This window comes from Equus caballus, chromosome 13 (assembly GCF_041296265.1).
Source record: "Equus caballus isolate H_3958 breed thoroughbred chromosome 13, TB-T2T, whole genome shotgun sequence".
NCBI classification, from domain to species: Eukaryota; Metazoa; Chordata; class Mammalia; order Perissodactyla; family Equidae; genus Equus; species Equus caballus.
In genome coordinates, this window is record NC_091696.1 from 5726655 (window position 1) to 5752734 (window position 26080).

Below are 26080 nucleotides of genomic sequence, written 5' to 3' on the forward strand. Positions count from 1 at the left end.
AATAAAACCTTCTTAAAAAAATGAGGAAAATACAATCTATTTTGGTCTTTCTCTTTTTTTCTATGAATTGTCCAGTACTTTTCCATGTAGCAAATTTAAACAGATATAGAGTGGTAGTTTAGCCTAAACTTTAACAGCAAAATAAAAAACTAAGCAAACCAAAAGAAGTTAATATTAGGCCTCTAAAAACAACTCTTACTAGGATAGCACTTTATCATGGAATTTCTGTAAATGAGTAGAAAATTAATAACTATCTGAGATAATCAGCAAAACTTGAAACAAAAATAAAACACAGCAAAAGTTATTTCCATTCCCTCTGAATAAAATACATATCCACATGAAAGAAACTTCACCATTGCAACACACTTTCCTTATTGAAACTGAAGTTTTAAGCCCAAGTTTATAACAACATGGTTGCTATGGAAATAGTTGATTCAACATTATGAACTCACAGCTGAATAAAGTAAGGTGTGGAACAGAAGTCTTATTTAAACAGTAGCAAGAACCATAAAACATTAAAAAGGCAAACTGAATGACGGTGAGTCAGAGCACCATATGTTTTAATCTAAGGGTCATACATTTTCTTCCCCCATGCCTGACACAAATAGGATGTTTCTTTTTAATTTAGTCCTATTTTTGGAACCCTATAATCATCTCAGTCATTCCTCAAATGTCCTAAGTTTTACTATGTGCTTCTGTCTACAGAATGCAGTGTGTATTTTATTACATTGATCCTGCTTAGGACAGAGTTACTCTAGTTCAGACTTTGCCAGAACATGCAGAAGTTACAGCACCAACAGAACACAACTGAGGGTTTTGAAAAGTTTCTGCATGTACTTGATTCTATTAAATACAGCAGTGCTGACATTCATCACACAGCATCACTTCAGGCTTAGGTACTGCGTACAGGTTTCAAGATTCTTTAGGAACTCTTCAAGTACAAAAGTGGTCAGGGAATGTTAACAAGCACCCAGATCCACTTCACATCCAGCAGCCCAGCCCCCGACCCCAGCACTGCAATCACACCTCAGATTTGTTCCTCGGCTTTTATGGGTCAGTTTAGAGTTTTCCAAGCAATCCTGAAAACCCTCGAGACACTTTATATGGAAACTGTGTGAATTATGTGAACTTTAAACATATGCTCCTCTACCGCTCCTCTGCTTCCCTTTCCACTTTTTAATTAGAGACCAACACACTTTGCTTTAAACATGCACACTTTACCCATCTTTTCCTCTGGTTTTCTGAATCTTTTAAATTACAAGAAACATTTTGAAGCCATAAATTTTACCCCTTGTAAAATAAAACATATTCAACAAGTTTTAAAAATGATGGTTATACGTGGGGCTATTAAAAAAAAAAAAGCCTTTCCCCCCTTAGAAGAGGGCACAGTGAACTGGCTCTGTGAATAGAAACCCAGATCCCCTCTGCAGCTGGCCGAGGGTGTGGCTGCCCTCTGCGTGTGCACAGGAGATCAATTCATACCAGCAAAACCGGAAAAATCACAACTGAGAGCAACGTGGAAGCAGCGAGAGCCAAAAGCAAAACGTAAAGGAGTCTGCCTTTCTGCTAGGTGAGTCACAGGAAATATTCCTGCCAGAGTCGGGAGGCAGGGCACACCCATCTCCTTCAGTTAAGAATGTAGGTCAAAGCTCCCTGGGCTTCGTGCTCCAGGGATCCGAGGGGAAAGGCTAGGGCCTAGGCCTCAGAGACAGGAGCCCAATTCCTAGGGGCAGGGAGGCTGGCCACTGGCCTTGGCCTGCCCTCTAACTAAGCCTCCACTTTCGACAGCCCACAGTCAACTCAATCATTCCAGAAGTGAACAAACCAGAGTGCTGGGCTAGCTCTCCTTTCTATTGTGGACTTGGGCCATTTCAAGTGTTCTTATTAGGGCTCACAGGATGAAAAGGCCCTGGAACTGTGGCTCAAGTTGGGTTTATACATAATGGACGGTCAGCTTACCCAGCTCTGTCGACACAGGGGACCCGGTGGCAATCTCACCAATCTTGGCCACTCCATCGTAGTAGGCTTTTCCTGCCAGGATCATAGCTAGACAGAGAAAGTGACAGACAAAATCATCAATTAGACAAGGAAAGGAGGAAGCAACATAGAGGTTTTCTTCCAACTTTCGTTGGTCCCTTCTGGCTGCAGCAAGTGTGGCTCTCAGAGGGCAAGGCTTGCGCGTGGTAGTTGTGGCAGGGCAGAGGTCCCTCCACTGCACTTCCAGAGTCCCCCAGCCACTGGAGAGCCCTCATGGTATCCTCATCTTGGACCAGCCCCGGGGAACCTTCAAGCAGCAGATGCTGGAAGTCCAGAGAAGGCCCTGCCTGCTCCTGATGCCAGTTTCAGAGTAGACAACGTGTTCCTAACATCAAATTAGGGCTGGAACACATCCAACTCCAGCAAAAAATCTTTTCTGAGCTGGTTATCCTATAGCAATACAAGTCTACAACATTCTTAGTTAGAAGGACTTGTGTGGGGTGGCCTAGGAAGCTGGTCCTTCAATGGCATTTTTACTTTTTTTATTGAAAAAGACATTCTGAGACAAAAACAACTAAAATACTTGTTGCTAGGGGAAAATCGATGAAATTTGAAATAAATTGTCAGTCCAAGAAACAAAGGAATTATCTGAAAAATAATTGAAATGCTCTACTTTTTTTCCTTTCCCTTTTGGCAGAGAGAAAAACTTCTATTGCTCTACAAGTTGGATTCTAATTATCTTAAAAATCTTATTTCTCCTTTCACACTGATTCTTACAAGAAACAGAAATAGGCTTCTGACTTGTTTTTCTTTTCTTTTTCTTGCAAGGAGAGTTGGGAGCAAGACAAACCTGGGTTTGAATTCTACCTTTACTTCAAACCACATGACCTCCTTGGGCAAGTTAGTTATCCTTTCTGAAACAAAGGATGTTAATCTATAAAATGCCCTGGCAGCATGAGCGCCGGATGAACAAATGGAAGCTGCTAACACCAGTTCCTTCCTTCACTTTATCAGCAGCTAGGTTTGAGGAGGCTGAAGGTATACACGAGCAAGCTTTTCAATAAGACCTAGCCTATTGAGTGTGATTTTGGAGAAAATTATTTATTTTATTTTAGTCAAAGACTGGCTTCATAAACAGAAATCAGTTTCTCACATAGCCTTGGAGACCACAGGTTTGCGAGCTAAAAGAGCCCTTGTAAGAGTCTCTTTGAAATTTTTTTCTTTTTCTTTTATAAAATTTTGAGTTTTTTTTTTTTTTTTTTTTTTTTGAGGAAGATTGGCCCTGAGCTAACTGCTGCCAATCCTCCTCTTTTTGCTGAGGAAGACTGACCCTGAGCTAACATCCGTGCCCATCTTCCTCTACTTTATATGTGGGACACCTGCCACAGCATGGCTTCCCAAGTGGTGCCATGTCTGCATCCGGGATCCAAACTGGTGAACACCAGGCTGCTGAAGAGAATGTGTGCACTTAACCACTGCACCACCGGGCCAGCCCCGAGATTCTTTTTCTTTCACTGAGAAGAAAACCAGAAGCCACACCAGCTGGTCTGCCCCAATTTATCATGGATATTGTTTTCAAAAGGTAAGATTTAGAAAGGTATTTCAAGTTTAAAAAAGGTGGTGGTGGTAGGGTCTCACAGAATGAATTAATGTACAAGTCCAACTGAAGATTTGCAGGCCAAAAAAGTAGAATTTTCATGGCAAATTAATCTACTTTAGCATTTCTTATAGAGCTAAAAAATTACAAAAGTTACGGCTTTTACCATATATGTATACAAGTTTAGGAAATGTAATGTTCCACTATACTGCTATTTCATAAGACTAAGGATAACAAAGTAGAATTATATTAAAAAAAAATAACAAGTACCATTTATGTAGACTTTCCAACTCATCTCTTAAGTCAATCTACCCAACAGCATGAAGATACGGGTCAGTGATGTCATCACCCCATTTCATGAAGGGGAGTGGAGTGGGGCTATTCCGAGACATGCCCAAGGTCACTGGCAAATCAGAGGCATGCACACAGCTCCAGCTAAGGTACCTGACTTCCTCAGTTCTAAATTATGGTGCTTTTTGACTCTTTGGTCTCAGCTAGAACCGAAAAAGAGATGACTCCAACCTAAAAACAAGGTTTATAGCCAATAAACTGTCAGGTTAATATATGTAATGTTTTAGTATGAAGATTTTTAAATTGCAAGGTACCGATAAGCTAAAAAGCAAATTAGTATTACACAATATTTAAACAAAATTTTTGGTTTGCATCCACACATTAAATTGAAAGTTTTCATTAACTGTTGACTTATGTTTAAAACTATTTAACCTTCTCGGTTTAGTATAATATCCTTGCTTTTATGAGAAAGGAATTAACTTTTAAAAATTATATAATTTATCTATAACTAACACAGAATAAAATAATGTTTTCATAATTTTGTCCCCCTTTGTGAACACATTAGAGATTTTCTATCACTTGTTGTTCTAAGGAATGAAACACATTAGTTCTAGTTTAGTGTTGACCAACTACTTCATTCTACTAGATAATGTTTCCTTAAAATATGATTTCATTAGGTTATGGATTTGCTCAAAAATCTTCATTGGCCTCCCGCTGCCTAGAGGGTTAGGCCACACTCCACAGAGTTCATGGTAGATTTTTACAGTAATGGCCTTCAAAGCATCACACCTCCTCGAATTCCCAGCCTGGGTAGTCCCCTACTACACTGATAGGTGGCTTGGTCATGTGACTGGCTATGGCCAGTGGGGTATCGGCAAGCATCACTCTCACAGGGGCTCACACTCTTGGAACAGTCTGCTGTGCCTGAGGGAGGGAGTGAGCTGAGCCTCCAGCCTAGTCCAGGCCCCAGCTGACTACAGCTGCAGGAGTGAGCCCCAAGGGTCCTGAGAACTGCACTGCCTTTACAGGACCATGCAAAATAATAAACTATTGTCTTAAGCCACCAAGTTCAGGGGCAATTTGTTATGTGGCAATAGATTACTGATGCATTACTAGATTCACATGCATTAATCATTGGGCCCGATTCCATCTTGTATTTTACTATTCCCCAGCAGCTTCTCACCCATGCCAGTGTAGACCCCAGGTCTTGGCTTGGATGCTCTCTTTTCTGCCTGAAGCACTCGTATGCAGCATTTGCCTAATGAAACCTAAAATCTATCAGTTAGCTCAGTCCCTGCCTACTCCAATACTCACCAACCTCCACTACTCAAATTCCTGTGACGCTGCTCATCCCGTGCTCTTCATTAGCTGTGCCTGTTGCCCTAAGTTATAACCGGCTGACTGCACATCTGGCATCTTCAACTATACTACAGATTCTCACCAAAGACTTTTCAGATTTATCTAAGTTTCTCAATGGCCTCAGCAAAAACCGGATGCCCCAGAGAAATTCTGCAAAAACCTTATCGAGTGCAGAATAGTACCCAGGAGGTGTTAAAGGGATAAGAGCCCTTGGGGAGAAGTCCTTGGGGAGGGTAAGCTGCAGGCAGCTCACTGAGTCACCTTGTAAAACTCTGCCTCAGAGAGGCAGCTTATGCTAGAAAGAAAAGAACCACTGCAGGTCACAGTGATTTCCTTCACAGGGACGTATAAAGCATTGACTTTGTGGCCTTATGACTAAGCAATCATCAAGGGAGAGTCAGCTGTGCAAGACTTCCCAAACAAGGTTCCAGCTCTTTGAAGGAGGGAGGAGAGCACCCACAGAAGTCACTGATACTGCTGGAGGGCAACGGTGCGAAATCCCAGGCTTGCTTTATTTCCTGGTCTGGTCAACAGCAGAGATCCAGAAAAAAGTAAATAAGCAGTTTACTTTTCCAGTGACTACAACAATAGCGTACCCGTCATCCAAAGTCCAAAGTCTGGCCAGCACATCCCCTTTCCTGGGGCATGCTCATGCTCAGGGTGTGTGAGGCCACAGGTTTATTTTCAAAATATCACCAGGGAGCAGCCAAAGGTGGGGTATGGTGAAAGAGAAACAAGAGACATGTAAAACACGCAAAACTTGATCTGAAACCTTCTTCAAATCTAAAACCGCCGGAAACTAAATTTTCAAATTATGTTACTTGGTGGTCTTAGTGAAACAGGGTAGACGGTGAAACCAGGGTCTGAATATTTTTGGGGGTGACACTTGCTACATAGGGAGAATTACTATTATTATTATTATTGTTTATAAGACTGGCCCTGAGTTAACATCTGTTGCCAACCTTCCTCTTTTTCTTTTTTCTCCCCAAAGCCCCAGTGCATAGTTGTATATCCTAGTTGTAGGTCATTCTAGTTCTTCTAGGTAGGACGCCACCACAGCATGGCTTGATGAGCAGTGTGTAGGTCTGTGCCCAGGATCCAAAATGGTGAACCCTGGGCTGTGGAAGCAGAGCGCCGTGAAATTAACCACTCAGCCACAGGAGAATTATTTTGACCATGTTAGAATTTGGTGATTGTTAGTATGTCAAGTTTTTAAGATGATCAGTGATAACATTCCCCTTTTAGTAGGGAAATGTGTGTGTTGATTCATGTCAGCTTCCTCAAATGTGTTAAACCTAGATTTACTACCTAACCTAACTGCAGTTTTGACCTTCTAGAAATGTAACCTTCATCAACCTGTCTGGAGTTTTCCAGTCAGCACCAACGAGGTAATCTGTCCTGTGGGCCCTCCCAATCTCCCCCACCAGAGAAGACGAGGCAGTCTGCATGACAAAACCATTGCTGGTTCCCTTCCCCCTAAAGAGATGATGTCCTGGCCCAAAATAACCCTTTCTTTTCTTTTGCTAATAACTTCCTTCCCCCACCCTCCTTCCTAGAAAAACTTTCCATTTTGTGTAACATCTTGAAGTATCTTTCTACTCTGCTAGACGGGAGGCTGCCCAATTCACGAATCATTGAAAGGCCAATTAGATCCTCAAACTTGCTTTGTTGAAATTTTGTTTTTAACAGATTTGGTGGCAGCGACTAGACTGAAGGAGACTTCCAGCAGCTTCAGGGACAATGAGAAACAGAGGCATGGCACTCTGTGAATCCTTTGGAGTTCACTGTCTTTCTTGCTGTTTCTAGGGCCATTGGTAAGTTCCTCTCAGTTTGAACTCCAGTCTCTTTCGCATCCAGCTCCCAATCTAACTGGCTTTTCGCAGACCACAGTTCCCAGGTTTCTGAGGGGAAACCCCAGGCCTTGCTTCTGCCCTCAGTTTCCACGGTGGGAATTGCTGGCGGCAGCCGCAGCTCTTCGTTTGTTCTGAGTCAGTCTGCAGTCCCCATTCTTTAGGGTCTGCTGGCTCAGTCCTCTCCCCAGTCCCCAGATTCTATCTCGGGAACTGCTAGTGGTTGCCAGCTGGAGTTGGACTGGGTTCAGTAAAGGCTATTGCTAATGGAGAAGTCAGAAGCCAGAAAGCTATAAACATTGAAGGGCACAGGTTGAGCATTGAAAGTTTGCTAGAGCACTTGCCACCTTAAGATTGACACTAGGCTACCCACCGACCTCAAGAAAATTTCTGCGCAATGAGGTACACTGTAGAGCACCCCACAATTCCCAACCCTGTGGCACACCCTTCTTAGGTATTAATGTGGCTCCAAGAAACCCAAAGGCCTAGCTAAGAGAAATGGGATCTTTTATCCAAAGAATTGAGGGTGCCACCTTTCAGCACAACTGCTTATTTTATGTTTAATAACTATAGTCCTGGAAGTTGCGGAAATCTAACAAGATGGTAAGATTTTACTAAAAACAACCTAGAATTGCAATGGTCATTGTGGGGAACATTCCAAATAGGTAAGATCATTTTAAAAATGCACTTAAAAGCAAAGGCTATGCAGAAGCCTCCAAAAGGTTTCGAAATTCCAGAATAGCTTCATTGGAAGATTTACAGCAAAAGGCTAATAAAAAATTAAAGAGATAAAAGGTACCTAAAACAAAAGCTACAACTCAATTCTTGGGGGAAGTGGAAACAACTGTCTTTGTCTTGCAAATCTCTGCAGAGCCAAGGACGAGGCTCTAGAAGTTCAAAGTTCACCTGCCCTTTTTGCCAATCCCCCAAACCTTGCCCACTCCTCTCAAAATGCTTGAAAAGATCTAGACATTGTAAGTAAAACTGTCCTGCACTTCATCTTGTGCCTGTGTGATGTAAATTTTCTATCCCCATCTCTAGGAACTGAGTCATTCTTTGAAATGCAAACTTTAGGGAGAAGTTTCTTCATCAGAAGGAAAAAAAAAAAAGGCATTTGAAAATTGGGCTAATGAAAAATCTTAAATGTCCTCTCCACAAATATTAGTAAAAACAAAAGCTGTAAGGTCTCTGTTTGCACCTGTCTGTGTGTTTGTGTTCATATATGCATGCTGTACTGGTGAGATTTTTTTCAACCTCTGGATGGTATTGCCAAAATTAATTTTATAAAGAGCTCTATTTAGTTGGTCTGAAGGCAAACACTTGTAAGGACTGGGTATTTTAAATTCTCAGAAATTTAACAGAAACTAAGGCAAATGCTTTTCAGATTTACACGATCTGGGAAAATATTAGCTATTAAAGCTAGTTTAAGTTCATAATTTTATTAAAATAGCCTTGTCTTTAGAATTATCAGCATTAAATATAATGCAGATAAACAACTTTTATTCTACCTGGGTTTACTAGTCAAATTCATATCTCTGTTGCAACATTTGTCAGCAAAAAACCCCTTAGAATGATGGCTGATTTTGTCTAACATCTCATGAAGTCTTCATGGGTAATCTAAACATAACTTTTGGGAGGAAATGATTTAGACAGATGTAAGTGGGATAAGAGTTTATCAACTTTTTGGCAACAATTACATTTTATGGTATGTGTACTTAAAAATAGTTTCCAAAATCTTTTTGGTAACTTGAAACCTTAGAGTTTTGCTAAGTTAGGTTAAATGATGGAAATTCATTGAATATCTAGATCATTTCCAAATAAGATAAAATACTGAAACATTAATTGCTAAAGAAATCTAAGTTTACTACTTTTGACCTCTTATTACAGAGAAACTAAAGCTATTTTGGTCTCTTAGTAAACAGGTTTTATGCCACACTGAAAAGCATGTTTCTACAAATTATAAAAGGTATTTACATAATTTGCCAAGCCACAGAATGCTAATATAAAAGACAGTTCACAATTGCTTACTTCTTAGCTTTCACAGTAGCAACTAAGGCTTCTAAGGGTTAAGAATTCTAATTAATATACATAATTAAACCTACTAGAAATAATAATGGAAATGACTTTGTATGGAAGAAAAGTAGGATGTGTTTTTTGGTTAAGAAAAGGTATGAGGTATGGAGATACATTCTTGTTAAGGGAAATGAGAGTAATTTTATCTAAACTAAAACTTTTAGTTATTTCATAATGGCAAAGAAGAAAATGAAGGACAAGTATAGACAGAGAAAATTGGGAAGAGAGAAAAAGAGAGAGAGAATCTTGTGTAATCAGCCTGGCTAAAATTAAATTGCTATTGTGGAGGTTTTAAGAATGAGTTTTAATACCAATAGTGTATTTATGTAAAACTAGAACTTGATTTTCTTTCGTCTGTTAAAAGAACAGTTTTCTTGGACTACTGGTCTCCTGATAACAGATTATGAAACGAAAGCAAAAGTTTTATGTTTTATCACAATAATTTTCTGTGCTTTATCAGGTCTTTGATTACTTAAGTAAACTTAGTCTTCTTGATATTAAAAAAGCTGTTTTGGGGCTGGCCTGCAGTGTAGTGGTTAAGTTCACATGCTCTACTCTTTGGTGGCCCAGGGTTCACAGGTTTGGATCCCAGGCATGGACCTAACACACCACTTGAGCCATGCTGTGGTGGCGACCCACATACAAAACAGAGGAAGACTGGAACAGATATTAGCTCAAGGACAATCTTCCTCAAGCAAAAAAGAGGAAGATTGACAACGGATGTTAGCTTGGGGCCAATCTTTCTCACCAAAAAACAAACAAAAAAAGTGCTAAGTTTTGCTCAGAACTATGTAACCTTCTACATTTGCCTGTGGGTCTTTGTCACTTTGGTGAAATAGATAACTAAGTAATGTTTCACAGTGACCTGTGATCCTACTGGACCAACTGTTTTAAAACCTTTTGATTATCTTTGACAAACTTCCCAAAACCAAATTCTAAATGATCTCCTTTCTTTTTTCTTTTCTTTTTTTTTTTTAAAGATATGCTTTTTGGTGAGGAAGATTGGCCCTGAGCTAACATCTGTTGCCAGTCTTCCTCTTTTTTTTTCTCCTCAAAGCCCCAGTACATGGTTGTATATCCTGGCTGTAAGTCATTCTAGTTCTTCTAGGCAGGATGCCACCACAGCATGGCTTGATGGGCAGTGTGTGGGTCTGTGCCCAGGATCCAAGCTGGTGAACCCTTGGCCACTGAAGCGGAATGCATAAACTTAACCACTCGGCCATAGGGCCAGCCCCTAAATGAACTCCTTTTCACCTCTAGCTTACTGCGGGATTTTTCAGAGGGTCCCTGAACCATCTCAGAGAGAGAGATAATAAACTAATTAGGCTTATTTGGTATGTTAAATTGCATGGGAAGCACTGTTAAATAGGTGATGCTAAACATTCTTTGATTATATTTGTGTAGATATATGATTATAATTTTTATGACTTTGTGTTTAAAATATTGATGGTTCTGTCTTTCCCCAGATATAAAGAAACCTTCTTTCTTTAGTTAAACTATGACTAACAGCAATTTGTAAAGTTACTGTAAATTTGGTAAATTTGATCTTCATAAACAAAGATGAAAACATTTACTTCTTCTACCTGATCCCTCCAGAATTCAGAAACTCTTAAGTATTCTATTCATGGCAATATAGCTAGTTATTTGTATAAGTTCAAAAAGAATCCATTCTCCTTGTAACAGCACATAATGGGAAACAAGGGTTTTCTTATGTCCTTTGGAACCCCAATCAAAAAATGGGCAACAAGTAAACAATCTTCTTAACTGTTATTCTCCAACCTTCTGAAATTGCTGTCATAAAAATTTAGGCTAACACTAAAAAGGACTGATGTAAGTATCAGGGAAATGCCCTTGCTGACTTTCATGCAAAGGCAGGAGCAATAGAATCTATAAAGATTGTGGCACATGTGGCTGAAGTCCATTCTGCTTCTGCAAAAAATAGCCCCTCATTGTCAGACTTTTGCCATCCTGATGTCCCTGTAATGTGACAACAGTCTGCTCCTGAATCAGAGAAATTAAGATGAGTACATAATGGCTGTAAAGTAAACGAACAGTCAGGGCTATGGGAAACCCAAGATGGCTACTTGGTTCTTCCTAGCTCCCTGGCAAACCCCATTTTTTGGTTTTTGCATTACTTCACCCACCATAGCACATTTAAGATGACTCAAACTACGAATAGATATCAGTGGGGAGACTTCTATAAAACTGTGAAAACTGTCTACCAGCAATGTCTGACCTGCTAGGTCCATAATCCTGGAAAAACTATTTTTGTCCCCAGAGGCCTCAAACGTCCTCCCTCTTTGAATACCTGCAGCTGGACTTCATTCAACTGCCACTTAATATGGGTTATCAATATGTTCTTGTTATTGTATTATGTTTTCTGGATGGGTTGAAGTCTTCCCCTGCCACACGGCTGATGATCTCACAATGGCAAAGAAACTGTTAGAAAATGTGTTTCCCACTTGGGTCATACTTTCCACAATCTCCAGTGACCAAGACGCTCACTTCACTTGGCAAATCATAGAAGCCCTAACAAAAACCTTGCAAACTTCTTGTAATTACCACTGTCCCTATCACCCTCAATCATCAGGCAATGTTGAAAGAACTAACGGCATCTCCAAAATTTCTAAACTTGCCAAAGCTACTGGATTCCCCTGGCCTAAGTTATTGCCTTTGGTCTTGCAGACTGTTCACGGTACCCTCTTTGGGAAACATAAACTCACTGCACACAAAACAGTCACTGGCAGACCAATGTCAATTGGTACACAACCTTCTGCTGATCCCTTCTTGTCTCGTGCTAGTATGAGTGGCTACTGTAAGTCTTTAATGTCTTATGCTCAAGCCTGTCATCAACAGGTTAAGCAAGCTTTCCTGGATCCCAATTCAAAGGATCCTGTTGGTTACAATCTAGAGCTTGGTGACTGGGTTTTCTGGAAATGTCACCAGAGGAAGAAAGCCCTCAAGCCCTACTGGAAGGGACCTTACCAAATGCTCCTGACCAGACACTGCTGCAAAACCAGGAGGCACTGAGCCCTGGATACATGTCTTACAGCTAAAGAAAGCTCCACTTGACATCTGGTCCTGCAGAGACACTGGAAATCTCTGATTCAAATTGATAAGGAAAAGAAGTAGCTGACACTGAGGTAGACTGCTTCTGCCCAAGATGACGGATTAAGACTTCATACTTGAACAGAACATAAAACCCTTTCTTCTTTTCTTTTCTTCTTCCTGTCCTCTGACATTGCCCTGGAAAGATAATGCTCTCTCTTCACCCTCATGTTCCCAGGATTATCTAGATCAGATTAGTCCCTACTAAGAAATCTCACCAGCAGCACCCATCTTTGCAAGGCATTTAGGGCAACTCTTTATATTAGGCTAGGAGATTCTCTTCCCACATGTGCTAAAAACCTGACTGACCCCTGACTTGAATGGGCAAATGCAACAATGCGTGTGAATGAATCCATTATCAATGTCACTTTATTGGAAGTGGTTTGGGTCCCAACAGGATTTATCTCTGTCTGTGGTGGTTATCATTCTCCTTGAGCCTATGAATGCCTACATGGCTGGCACACAGCTGGGTAGTGCCTCTTAGGTATCTAACTGTGACCCTAACTGTTCTAAAAAGGACCTACCAGGAGGCTTGCATGATTCAGGATGCACTTGCTTTGGTAGGGCCCCACTTCCCCTCGTTAGGAAGAGATACAAATGGGAATATAAAAGAGATCTCTCCTTAACTCTTGAAGATATTGCCAATTCCGTTGCTAAGGCTATATACTTCCCCACAAAAATCCTTAGACTCTCTGGCCAAAGTTGTTGTTGATAATAAAATAGCCGTTAACTATCTTTTAGCTGAGCGATGAGGTGTCTGTGCTGTGGCCAACACCATCTGCTGTACCTGGATCGAGACTCCTGAGGAAGGTGAAATTCAGTTACATAAGATCACTGAGCAAGACACTTAGTTTAAAAAGATGACTCCTTCCCTGGGGTCTTTGATTTATTTGATTTTGATTGGTTCGGGTCTTGGGGACTGGGGGATCAGAATTTGCCGCCCTAAAATGTGTCTCTTTGGCTTGATTACTTTTTAAGAACAAAAGACTCAGGAAGAAACTTTGACCTTCCCTCTAACTGCCAAATGAATTTAACATAGAAGGCCTGTTCCAGGAAGGAGCTAATACCATAAGGTAACTATGGTATAATATAAACTAGGTGTGATAAACACAGAGGAACAAAGCAAGGGCCATTTAATCAAATTCCTCTCCATCTGTCATTGTTCTTACAAGGCATGGTCAACATTTATTTACCAAACATTTGCTTTTCCATCTCCATGTAAATTGCCTTCCTCCCCTTTGAAGTTCCAAACCACTACTCCCAGCATCCTCCTTTGTCTTTAGCTAAAGATGGTACTTAAGGTGATGGTTTTGGCCACTTCGGCAAGTTACTCAATTTTTCTGGGTTTCTCCCATGTATACATGTTATTAAATTGGTTTGATTTTCTCCGGTTATTCTGTCTCATGTCAACTGAATTCTTAGACCAGCCAGAAGAAGCTAGAGGACAGAGGAACAGTTCTTCCTCCCCCACAGGACCATGGCTCCAAAGTATACGCCAAACATTGGGAATTATCCTGCTTATAGTCTCCCTGCCAGAATGTATCCTCAAAAGCTTTAATTCTGTGTTCACAGCTGCTGATCAACAGAGAAAAGATCTCCCTAAGACTGGAACAAGAAAAAAGCAGCAAAGAGGATAACCAACTTAAAGATTGTGAACCTGAAGCTGTGACCTGTGAGTGTCACAGAAACTAAGCAAAAACATCATGACTTGTGATACCACACAGAAGACCAAAAAAAGCCACGAAAATTACAGAGTGGTACCTGAGAGTGGTGCTAATATCTTAAGTTTTTTTTAAACACTTTTTTTTTTTTTAAAGATTGGTACCTGAGCTAACATCTGTTGCAAATCTTTTTTTCTTTTTTTTAATTTTTTTCCGTCTTCTCCCCAAAGCGCCCCCATACATAGTCGTATATTCTACTGGTAGGTTGTTCTGGTTGTACACTGTAGGACACTGCCTCAGCATGGCTTGATGAGCGGAGCTAGGTCTGTGCCCAGGATCTGAACCGGCAAAACCCTGGGCCACCAAAGCGGGGCATGTGAACTTAACCACTCGGCCACAGGGCTGGCCCCTAATGTCTTAAATTTTGATCACATCGCTCAGACAAGCTGAGAGGCTGATCAAAAAGGGGAGATTGTTAAAGAGAAAACCACAGGCCCAGAATGGTGTTACTTGTGCTAAAGTGCTAAAGCCCGTGATAACCAGATCTAGATTTAATACTTAACCTACTGCAGTTTTGACCTTCCCCAGAAATGTAATCTTCCTCAACCAGTCTGGAATTTTCTGGTCAGTACCAATGAGATAATCTGTCATGTGGGCCCTACCCTTCCCCCCACTGAGGACGAAGCAATCTGCATGACAAAACCCTCCCCCGCAAAGAGATGATGTCCTGGCCCCAAATAATCCTCCTTTCCTTTTGCTAACAACGTCCTTGCCCCACCTTCCTTCCTATAAAAACCTTCCACTCTGTATAACTCCTCAGAGTCTCTCTCTACTTGCTAGAAAGGGTGCTGCCCGTCATGAATTGTTGAATAAAGCCAATTAGACCTTCAAATTTATTTGGCTGAAATTTTTTTTTTAACAAACGAAACCTCTTCAAACTAGCAAACAAGTCTGGTTCACAAAGAGATTCAAAAGTCAGTGGTTGAGTTCATTTTAAATGAAGCACTCATTTTGAAATGAGAATCTAAGCTCAACCTTTAATTTAGATGTTTTTTCATTCAGGCTAAAAATTTTACTTCTCATGTTACTATCAAAAGTGATATACCCAAAGGCAAGAAACTCTTCTATATAAATAAAAGGAGAATAATCCTATGTGGCAGAACACTAACATAAATATTTTAAGTACACATTTTATGTATGTTATTAGTTCACAAAAAATTTGGTTTAAAAACTAGAAAACATGTTTATGGCAATGATATAAAAGATTGAGCCATGTCAAAAAGCATGATTTGATAAGTAAAATACATCACTTATGGTAGCCTATTATTCAAGTTACTTATCTCAAATACACTAATATCCTATCATTGCAAAGTTCTGTGAATTCAATTAATTGTAAATAATTTCCACCAACTTAAAGATATTTTAAAAATTCACTATTAAGCATTTAAAAATAATTAAGTGAACTATTTACTGAATGGTTTTTATATATACTCTATATTCATAAATTTAGAAAATAGAAAGACTTACCATTAACAGCTTTTTCATAATTTTTTCCTAGGTTTATTAAATTTCGTAGCCCAGGATTGAACTGTTCCACAACATTCTGACAAACAAACGAAACAAACAAATTAATAAAATAAGCGAACAACAGACCAAGCAGTCTTTACATTTTGCCACTGCACAGCCTGGGGTACCTATGTAGACTCAACAGTGTAGTCCACAAAGTCATAAATGTTTACTTAAAAATAATGAACAGCACCTATTTCCTTACGGACGGAATAGGGTGCTTGCACTGGCAAGGCCTATGTAACCCTGGCAGCTCTCCAGTTGCCCAAGGGCTACCTAGAACCTATTGTAAATGCAGCAAGTAGCAGACATGCCGTCTCTACAAAGCGTACCCTGAAGGGGCTGTGGGCCCAGAAGTTGATGCTCTCTTTTGGGTTTAAGTAGGTTAACAGTTGTTACCATAGTCTTAAGAAACAGGTGTGCATGATCAGAACTTAATTATATGGCAGTGTTTTGACTATCAATCAAATAGAAATTTCCAAGAGATACTGTTTGTACTATGTATAATTACCAGGGCAGGGTGTAGGAGTGGGTGCTCCTAATGGTCCTAGGACACAGGCCAGCCTGGAACCTTGTTTCCAGGTGGTCACTGGCATTTTCCCCTAGAGATCAGTTTATTCATCTAACTACTTATGGCATAACTACCGCATGCTAGGTCCTGTGCACACAGTAGTGGGTGGGAAGACGTTCCCCCTCACGATTTCATGATGCCATATCTGTGCAGATGTCATGGTTTTCATTTTTCAAAGTGTCATTCCTGTATCACCAGAAAGTCATAAACCTAGAGACAAATGCTATAACAAGTATAAGACATGTAATTGTTTAGAACGTTGGTCTAAATTTAAAATATCCTAAATCTGAAGTACAGACAAGAAATCATTCCTATGGGGCTCTGAGTTCTTGACTCAGGACACATGGTGACTACATTTGTTCCACCTACAAACAACAAGCTTCACAATATTAATCATTCCAGACAGACCACTCAAGTCTCTACTCCCTCTCCCAAAAAGTGCACTCTGTTTGTAGATGACCAGGCAGTGAAAAGAATGAAAAATGACATTCAAAGAGGCAGACAGTCACACACGTGCTCTTTGGGATAAAAAGGTTCTCCATTATGAGCTAGTAGAGAGAACGTAATGACTTGTTTTATCAAAAGGTGATACAGGCTTATTGCGAAAAACAACCCCTGCCTCAACCTTTCCCCACCCCTGGCCTTACTCCAAAGAGCACTTTCAATTAAGCTTTTATTTATTGCCATAGTTTTGAATAACATTCTTGATTTCTTGATTTCTCAGTTTTGGACAGTAACTATTGGCTTTCTACTACAGGAGATGAGGACTTAGCTCTCCACATCACCCCAGCTTCCCTTCTGCAATCCTTCCTATATAATTAAATGACAATTTCCTGGTAAGTCAATAGTCAGGGTTTATTATGACTTTGCAAGTACTGGTCACTACAATGCAAGGAATGTACTAGGGATTACGTTTCCTTTCCTGGTACAGACTTTTTGTTTCTCCTGGGATTAACAATCATCTCATTCCACCCCCACTCCTCCCATGCTTAGTTTTCCACGTATCTAGAATTTTTCCACATGCTCCATCAGATCTAGCAGAAGACTATTAACATTATTTTTCAAACGTGCAAAGTTGTCAGCTAATCTTCCATTCCATTTTTCCCCCTGAGCTTCCTCCAAGGACTCTCTGTCCTCTTGCTCAGTCTGTCCTGACTGTCCCTGTGACGCTGCTGCCCCTTCATGTCCCCTTGGTCCCCTGTGTTAGAACTCTCATTAACTGGAATCCACATCTTTCTCTCTTCATTCATTCCTATTTGCTGGAGATCATTCTCCAAGATTGATCTAAGAAATGAAGTGTGAGAGGTAAATCTGAGTCCCCAAACGTCTGATATTATCTTTACCTTGACATTGATTGGTATTTTGGTGGGTAGAGTATTACATATCGAAAGTGATTTTAAAGATACTGCTCCACTATCTTTAATATTCAGTTTTGCTATTGAGAAGTTGGCAGTCATTTCTTCTTCCTTTGTATGTGGGCTTTTTTTTTTCCTTTGGCTTGTTTATTTCTGGAGGCCTTCTCTTTATCCCTGTGTTTTTGAAACTATATAAGGGTCTGTTTCAGTGTGAGTACTTTTTTCATTTATTTTATTGAGCACTCAATAGACCCTGCCCATATAGAAAATTATGTCCTTCAGGTCTGGAAAATGTTGTTTGTTTTTTCTTTGGTGAGGAAGATTGTCCCTGAGCTAACATCTGTGCCAATCTTCCTCTATTATTTTGTATGTAAGATGCCACCACAGCATGGCTTGATGAGCACTGTGTAGGTCTGCACCCAGGATCTGAACCCGCAAACCCCAGGGTGCCAAAGCGAAGTGTGTGAACTTAACTACTAGGCCACTGGGCTGGCCCCAAAAATGTTACTGTTCTGTTTCTTGTCTCTTTATTCTTTCTGGAACTCTGATGAGGATTTTACACATTCTGGACTTATTCTCTCATCAGTTTACCTTTTTTCTCTGCTTTTCCACTTTTTGTTCTACATCTCTGATAGATATCCTCAACTTTACATTCCAAATCTTCTATTACATTTCAAAAACTTTTGATATAGTTTTAATTTGGGCTCTTTCAAGTTTTTGGATTATTCCTTTTAAAAAGCATCCTGATCTTGTTTTATGGATGCAATATCATCTCTTCCCTAAATAAATTGTAGTTTTTGGTATTCTCTTCCAGTTCTCCCTATTTTCTCCAGATTATTTCTTCTCATTGTTTGGTATCCATCCGTCTTCTGTGTTGGAGGCTTTCTTCAAATGTCTGGTGATCCTTGATCATCTGGTCATATTTACGAATAAAGCCCTACAATGCTGGCTAGAAGCTTGTGGGTGTGTATACAGGGTGGTTTTTGACTAGCAGGCTTCATTCAGAGTGGCTGGACAGCAAGGCAGCTGTAGAGAAACTGGCCACATGACAGTAACCAGAGCCACTGGGTTTCTCCAGAGCAGTTTCTAATTTCCTCTCACTAGGTGGGAAAGGGGGCAATCACCAGGTGGTCAGCTTTCCCAGTCAGGAAGAAGGTCGAGAATCTCACAGTTTATTGAGCTGATTTTTACTGAATTCCCCTGTTTTCAGTTCTGAGCTTTACTCCCTCCACCCTTGGCTGGTGTTTCCAAGTTGAGAGCTTCTCTGATTCAATGTATTCTGAGATTAAATCTCCAGTCTGCCAGGCAGAGGGAGCTGCTGGCAGCAGTGGTGGTTGGGTAGAAAAGGGAACCTGGCAGTTAAACCAGCTTGCATGACTCCCATTCTAGTCCTGTGTGTCCCCTCGGTCCCTGCCTTCTGTGCGGCCTGCTCCTTAGCCTTTGGGGTTCTCTCAGGTGAACGGCTCAATTCTCATCAGTACTTCTCATCAGTCGTAACTCCTCTTAAGGCAGTTACCACTCCTCTGTCCATTTTCTATCAACTGATATTTCTGTTTTCAGGTCTCTACACCATGGATTTATAGGTTTTGGTTTTTGTTGTTTTTAGTTCCTTTGCCATCATTTTAACATATTCTCAAAAGAAAGAAGAAAAACACATCAGATCAATCTGCCATGCTTAACTGGAAGTCCACTCATCCTGTATCGTTGGGATAACAGCCAGTCAGCTATTTGAGCCTCATTCACAATGAGTAGCTATGAAGCCCCAAAGCCATGTTGACTCCCCCACCAGTCTCTCTGCGAGGCAGTAGGCCTCAGTAACTGATCACGGAGCCCTGTAGCCACAGCTGCTATTTCTATCATCTTTTCCCAATTCTCTTATTTTGTTTTCAAGTTTTTTATTTTGAAATAGTTTAATATTCACAAGAAGTTGTAAAATCTGTACAGAGAGTTCTCATATATGCTTCCCCTGATGACAACTTATATAACAATAGCACATTATCAAAACCAGGAAACTCATATTGGTACAACATTATTAACTAAACTACAGACCTCATTTGGATTTATCAGCTTTTATAGCACTCATTTGGAGGGTAGGGTGTGCACTGTTTCTATGAAATTTTATCACATGTATAGATTTGTATAACCACCACAATTATAATACAGAACTGTTCCATTAACACAAAGACCTCCTTCATGTCACCCTCTTATAGCCACATCCTTCCAACCTAACTCCTGGCAGCTACTGCTCTCAATCACTATAATTTTGCCGTTGTGAGGATGTTGTATTAATGGAATTATAATGTATGTGACCTTTTGAAACTGGCTTTTTCACTCAGCACAATGCCCTTAAGAACCATCAAAATTGTTGGGTGTATCAATAGTTGATCCCTTTTTTTGCTAGTAGTGTCCCATAGTATGGATGTATTAAAGTTTATCCATTTACCTGTTGAACATCTGGGTTGTTTCCAGTTTTTGGTAATTATAGATAAACCCGATAGAGACAATCTCATACAGGTTTCTGTGTGAACGTAAGTGTTCATATCTCTAAGATAAATACCTAGGAGTTCAATTACTGCATCATATGGTAGGTATGTGTTTAACTTTTAAGAAACTGCCAAACTATTTTCCAGAGTGGCTGTACCATTTTACGTTCCCTTCAGCAATGTACGAGATTTCAATAATTTTTAAAAAATCGAATAACTTTATTAGAAAATGGTTACTTTCTAATAAAAAACCCACTATTTTTTTCAAATATCTCACTTAAAGTTCTTATAATAACATTATGAGATGAAGTTTGGATAAGAATATAAGGTATAATAAAAAAAAACTTTTTAAAATATCATTTAAAATTCTTATAACACTCTTACGAGGCTAAGTCTGGATGATAAGAATAAAAGGAAACCGATGCAGAGCTAACCTCGTCCTCTAGCGTATAAGCAGTCACAAAAAGAAGCCCAGTCCTGCGTCCTTTCTTAACATTATTCTTAGTTCAGCTTATCCAAATAAGGGGAAAATATAATTTGATTTCTTGATATAAGTCTTGAAATGTTTACATATAACTCCTATCTTAAAATATCAAAAACAATGAATTAACGAGAACTCTCAAAGTTAACACAAAGCATAAGCTACTATCCAAGTGAATCTATTGGAAAATAAAGTTTAACTGGGACTTGAGATGACAACCAGCTTCATAGAAAACAATACAAGAGTTGTGAAAGTTCAACACACACTGCAATTCTTTATTGTTTAAATTTAGCTACAGAAATTCCCTGGAAATTTTGGCCTCTGCGAACAGTGGAAAATCCATTTCTACACTGGCTCTTGGCCATTAATCTAGTTCTTTTAGCTGAAGTACATGTATTTTTAAACCCACAAACAAAAAAGCAGTGCTGCCTTTGTAGTCCACAATTCGTAAAATTTTATAGTAGCAGTGGACATCCTGTGAATTGAATGAGTCCCACATTGTTTTGGGAGGGCAGTAGTTGGGTCAAAGGTCACGCTTGTCAAGGCTTGTTAAGACCTGAATTGTTATAGAGTCTAAAATTTAGAGAGAATCATCAGTAGCAATCAACAAATCCATTTTAAGTTTGGCACTAAGAGAAAAACGTTTAAGATACCAAGTATAAAAACAAAATAAATTACAAAAGCTATCAATAGGCCAAGAAGCACTGTTTTGTTACAATCAATAACAAAAAATTAGTATGTACTCCACTAGTTACTGCCTGGCAAGGAGCATAAGTTACCAAACCAGTTTCAACCAGAAGGAGTTTCACTGCCATTCAGAGAATACAGATAGTCTGGGCTAAAATGACTGGCGATACCACCGATCCCCATGTGCTGAGTCTCATACGAAGAAGGGCTGTTTCTATCACGAAAGCTCAGCAGAACTGGGGAATTAGCAGTTAGACATTTCAATAAAATGTTGAGGAACAGACCACTTGGAACCTACAGGCACTTCCCACCAGACTTCTGGCTGGTCTATTTCATTAATTCCCTTTGCCTCCTGTAAAGTTACAGATCACAACTTTAAGACAAATTATACAATCTTATGGTGGTTTTAACTTTCTCACAATTTAGATTTTTCTTTCATTTTCAAAAAATTATTACCTTTATCAGTATAGAGCTATAGACCATGAAGCATATATCAATACAATTATGACTAGCCAGATAGTTAAACTGAGCTGACTCTAAATTTCTAAGAATTGGTTTCTCTTTTCGTTTCTTTTTCCAGTTCTCTACATGATGAAGGACAAATTATTTCAGTGCTTTATTTTTTAAGTTGAAAAATGTGGGTAGTATTTATACTGGCATAAGCTTTAAAAGTGATTTAAGAATCTAAGTAAATAGAGAGTTTTATAACTTGATTCAGGTAACACATGTATCCTTGAAAATTGCCATTATTTTGTTCTACACAATTTCATACAAATTAATCTAGCACTATCACAAATGCTTAAACCAATCAAGGCACGTTCTAATTTCCTATGACAAGAATATTTGTTAAGAAGAGTTAAGTATTTGAGAATATTTCTAGATAGATGTCATTTGCAGAAAATCTTGCTTCCTCCTTCCTCGTATTGTTAGGAGCTGCTTTTCCTGGACTAACATCATCAATACTTGATCTCGTCCCCTGCCTTTAGGGAAAGTATTAGTGAGTAAATCTGGCAAAAAGGTAGCTGCTTGTGCAGCTAACAGATGGTCAGAAGAATCATGTTTTTCATATCCATCTTGAATGGGGAGCAGAAGCCAAGTAAAGGAAAACTAGACAATTGAGATTTTTTTTTGAACTACTAAGAGCAGAAATACTCACAGCCAAATATATAAACACATAAAAATGCTTTCCATCAGTCAAATGTGAACAATGTTTTGGCCTCTGATCAGTCTGTATTATCTATCTATGCTACTAGCTATTGACTTGCATTATGTATCAATTTGTATTATCTATAATCTGTAACATGCCATCCCAGTAGCAATGGGTCTGGAGGGATGGAGGAACACGGCATGAAAAAAACTTTGGCCTTGAATCTTGGGCAAATCACATCCCACCTTGCTGAGCGTCGGTCTCCCCTATAAAATGGGAATAATAATAATTTCCATATCAGGAGGGTAGGAGGATTCAAAGAGATAATAACTAATATTTATGGAGCACTTATGTGCTCTTCAAAGCACTTGACTCTTAGTGCACAATGAATCAATTGCAATAATTAATATTACAAGACAAAAAGCTCTAAAATACTACTCAACTCTTCAAATGTCCCCAGGTACCTCCTCTTCCTCTGCAACATGAAAACAAATGATACTGGCATACCTACCTCAAAGTGTCACATCTCTGGATGAGAGAGACCATGAATACAAAAACCTCTAGAAGAGTGTGCAGTACAAAAAAACCCAAAGGTGTTATTATTATCTGCTTTATTCAGTTGAAAACATTCTATCCCTTTTTTTCATTTGAGATACATTTTGATGTTTATGGAGTGCTACTATGTTTCAGGCTCTATGACAAGCATTTTAGATGGGTTTTCTCATTAGATCCTAACACTGTGATTATTATTTTCCCTGTTTTAAAATGAGACACTAAAACTTTCAGATGTTAAATTTAAAAATCTTGCTGAAGGTTCCATAGGCAGCAAGAGGTGGAGTCAGGTTGAGGCCACCTCCCTACTAACCTCTGCACTCATCCCTCAGGCCTCAATACATGTTCCTTGAAGTGAATTGTGCAATAACGTGAGATGAAAACACTTTTATGATGGAGCACTATTTTAGTATGAGAAATTATGGGAGTCTCTACAATATTTTCCTTTTCTTTTTAGAAGCTTTCTTGTAACTTACTCCAGATTTTTGATGAATATAATTAATCTTCTAATAACACAACAATATGGACCAACCCTACCCAGGCAAATGAATATTTCTGACCGTCTTCCTTCCCTTAAAAAAAAAAAAAGGAAAAGTGCTACATGGATGTCAGCAACATAGTGGAGTGAGCTGTTCCTTTTGTCTCCCCTCCTTCAAACTACAACTAAATAGGCATTCATTGATAAGTGGAGGATACCCATACGGTATATCAGGACGCCTGAGAGACCCGTGCAGCTATACATCTAAAGGTGGATGGACTACCCCCAGGGAGGTGTTGGAGATAGGTGAGCACTCTCTGGGCCCCAGGCAGCCCAGTGCATGTGTGAGACTGCTCTCCCAGCTGGAGACTCCTGTGGACCTGAGGGTAGGAGCATGACTGCAAAAACAGGTGATGGCAGCCCTGAGCCCCCACGTTATTGCTTCCCCCTCTGGTAGGAGAGTCCACAGGGCCACAGAATCCACAGGGAGCAGCTCAGGCTCCGACGCAATGGAGAAGCCCCACCCCCCAAGCACAAAGCTGCTACGACCTAGAAGCAGACAGCAGTGGAGCTGCGAGCCCAGCTGAATGAGCTACTGGCTACCTCGAACACCCATAGTACCGCTGTGGCCCCAAAGGAGAGAGTGCATCTTGGCCGGACTGTGGGAACAGTCAGCAGCAGCTGTGAACCCCCGTGTGATTACTTTTCCATTTGGTGGGAGACCCCACAGGTCTGCTGCCATCCCAAGGAGCAGCCAAGGTTTGGATAGGCACAGCTGACAGGGATTGAGACAGGCTCAGATTATACAGTCCCTGCCCACCCGCCCAGCCCCTCCCCCGCCCCATGGCAGCAGGTGGAACCTACAACCAGATACTATCACTATGTGATAGCACAAATCCACTCTATTAAATGGTATGAAGAAATATATTAATACTCCAGACCAGAAGGAAAAAGACAAACACCCAGAAATAAACCCTGAAGGCACAGAAATCTATAATCTAAATGACAGAGAATTCAAAACAGCCATCATAAAAAAACTCAATGAGTCACAAGAGAATTCACGAAGACGGTTCAATGAAATCAGGAACAAAATTAATGAACAGAGGGAATTCTTCACAAGAGATCAAAACTATAAAGAAAAACCAATCAGAAATGTTGGAGATGAAACCACAATGAATGAGGTAAAGAAAAATCTGAAGTTCTTGAATAATAGAGCTGATTTTATGGAGGATAGAATTAGCAATCTAGAGGACAGGAATATAGAAATGTTTCACGTGGAGGAGGAGAGAGAACTAAGTCTAAAAAGAAATGAAGAAATTCTCTGAGAAGTATCTGACTCAATTAAGAAATGCAACATAAGGATTATAGGTATTCAAGAGGGAGAAGGGAGGGAAAAAGGAGCAGAGAGCTTGTTCAAAGAAATAATAGCTGAGAACTTCCCAAAACTGGAGAAGGAGCTGGAATTACATGTAAATTAAGTCAAGAGAACTCCCAGCTACATCAATGTAAAAAGACCTCCAAGGCATATATTAGTAAAGCTGGCAAAAGCAAATGACAAAGAAAAAATATTAAGGGCAGCAAGGCAGAAGAAATAACCTACAAAGGCACCTCTATCAGGCTTTCAGCAGACTTCTAAGCAGAAACCTTACAGGGTAGGAGAGAAGAGAATGATATATTCAGAATTCTGAAAGACAAAAACTTTCAGCCAACAGCACTATATCCAGCAAAAATATCCTTCGGATATGATGGAGAAATAAAAACTTTCCCAGATAAACAAAAGCTGAGGGATTTCATTGCCACAAGACCCCCCCCCCCCAACAATAAATTATCAAGAAGGCCCTCATACCTAAAAAAAAAAAAAGAAGGATTTACAAAGCCTTGAGCAAGGAGATAAATAGGCAGACAAAATCAGAAAATAGCAATTCTCCATCAGAATAGATTAGCAAACAACTCTAAAGGTAAAGGAAAGGAAAACATAAAAAATAAATACAAACATTTCATTTTAACTACAAATTCATAACACAAATGGAATAAGTTGTGACAACAACAACTTAGAAGGGGAAGAGGAAAAGGATGGAACCTGCTTAGACTAAGGAAATAAGAGGCTATCAGAGAATGGACTATCTCATCTACAAGGTCTTTTATACAAACCTCATGGTAACCACTAAACAAAAAATCAAAACAGGGACACAAATGATAAATAAAGAGAAAACCATCATAGAAAGCCACTAAACTGAATTGGCAGTCTGAAATACACAGGACAAGAAGCAAGGGAAATACAAAACAGCTGGAAAACAAGCTATAAACTGGCAGCATTAAGCCCTCATATATCAATAACCACTCTAAATGTAAATGTATTGAATTCCCCAATCAAAAGACACAGAGTGGCTAGATGGATTCAAAATCAAGACTCAACAATTTGCTGCCTCCAGGAAACAAATCTCAGTTCTAAAGACAAAGACAGGCTCAGAATGAAGGGATGGAAGACAATACTCCAAGCTAATGGCACACAAAAGAAAGCAGGTGCTGCCATAAATATATCAGACAAAGTAGACTTCAAGATAAAAAAGACAATGAGAGACAAAGAGGAGAAGTATATAATGATAGAAAGGACACTCCACCAAGAGGACACAACACTTCTAAATATATATGCACCTAACACAGGAGCACCAAAGTACATAAAGCAACTATTAATTGACCTAAAAGGAGATCTTAATGGCAACACAATAATAGTAGGGGACCTTAACACCCCACTATCATCAATGTATAGATTGACCAGACAGAAAGTCAACAAGGAATTAGTGGAACTGAGCAAAAAACTAGACAAGATGGACTTAATAGATA

The 26080-nt window shown here is 39.7% G+C and overlaps 1 protein-coding gene and 1 long non-coding RNA gene across 3 annotated transcripts in view; one reads left to right on the top strand and one right to left on the bottom strand.

The window, feature by feature from the left end:
- The window catches only part of BAIAP2L1 (BAR/IMD domain containing adaptor protein 2 like 1), a 105381-nt gene that overhangs the window by 58760 nt on the left and 20541 nt on the right, over positions 1-26080 (bottom strand). Inside the window, exons 2-3 of one of the 2 annotated variants that reach the window (XM_023655270.2) lie at positions 15444-15519; positions 1960-2046 (exon numbers count right to left, since the gene is read on the bottom strand). In XM_023655270.2, coding sequence (XP_023511038.1) covers positions 1960-2046; positions 15444-15519 — 163 coding nt within the window. The remainder of the gene's footprint in view (positions 1-1959; positions 2047-15443; positions 15520-26080) is intronic. The other variant, XM_070231423.1, reaches the window with a different exon arrangement.
- LOC111776183 (uncharacterized) lies at positions 2806-14808 on the top strand. The gene is made up of 4 exons (XR_002812151.2): positions 2806-3559; positions 3894-4014; positions 5566-7038; positions 13828-14808. It is a non-coding gene; the product is annotated as an uncharacterized lncRNA (long non-coding RNA).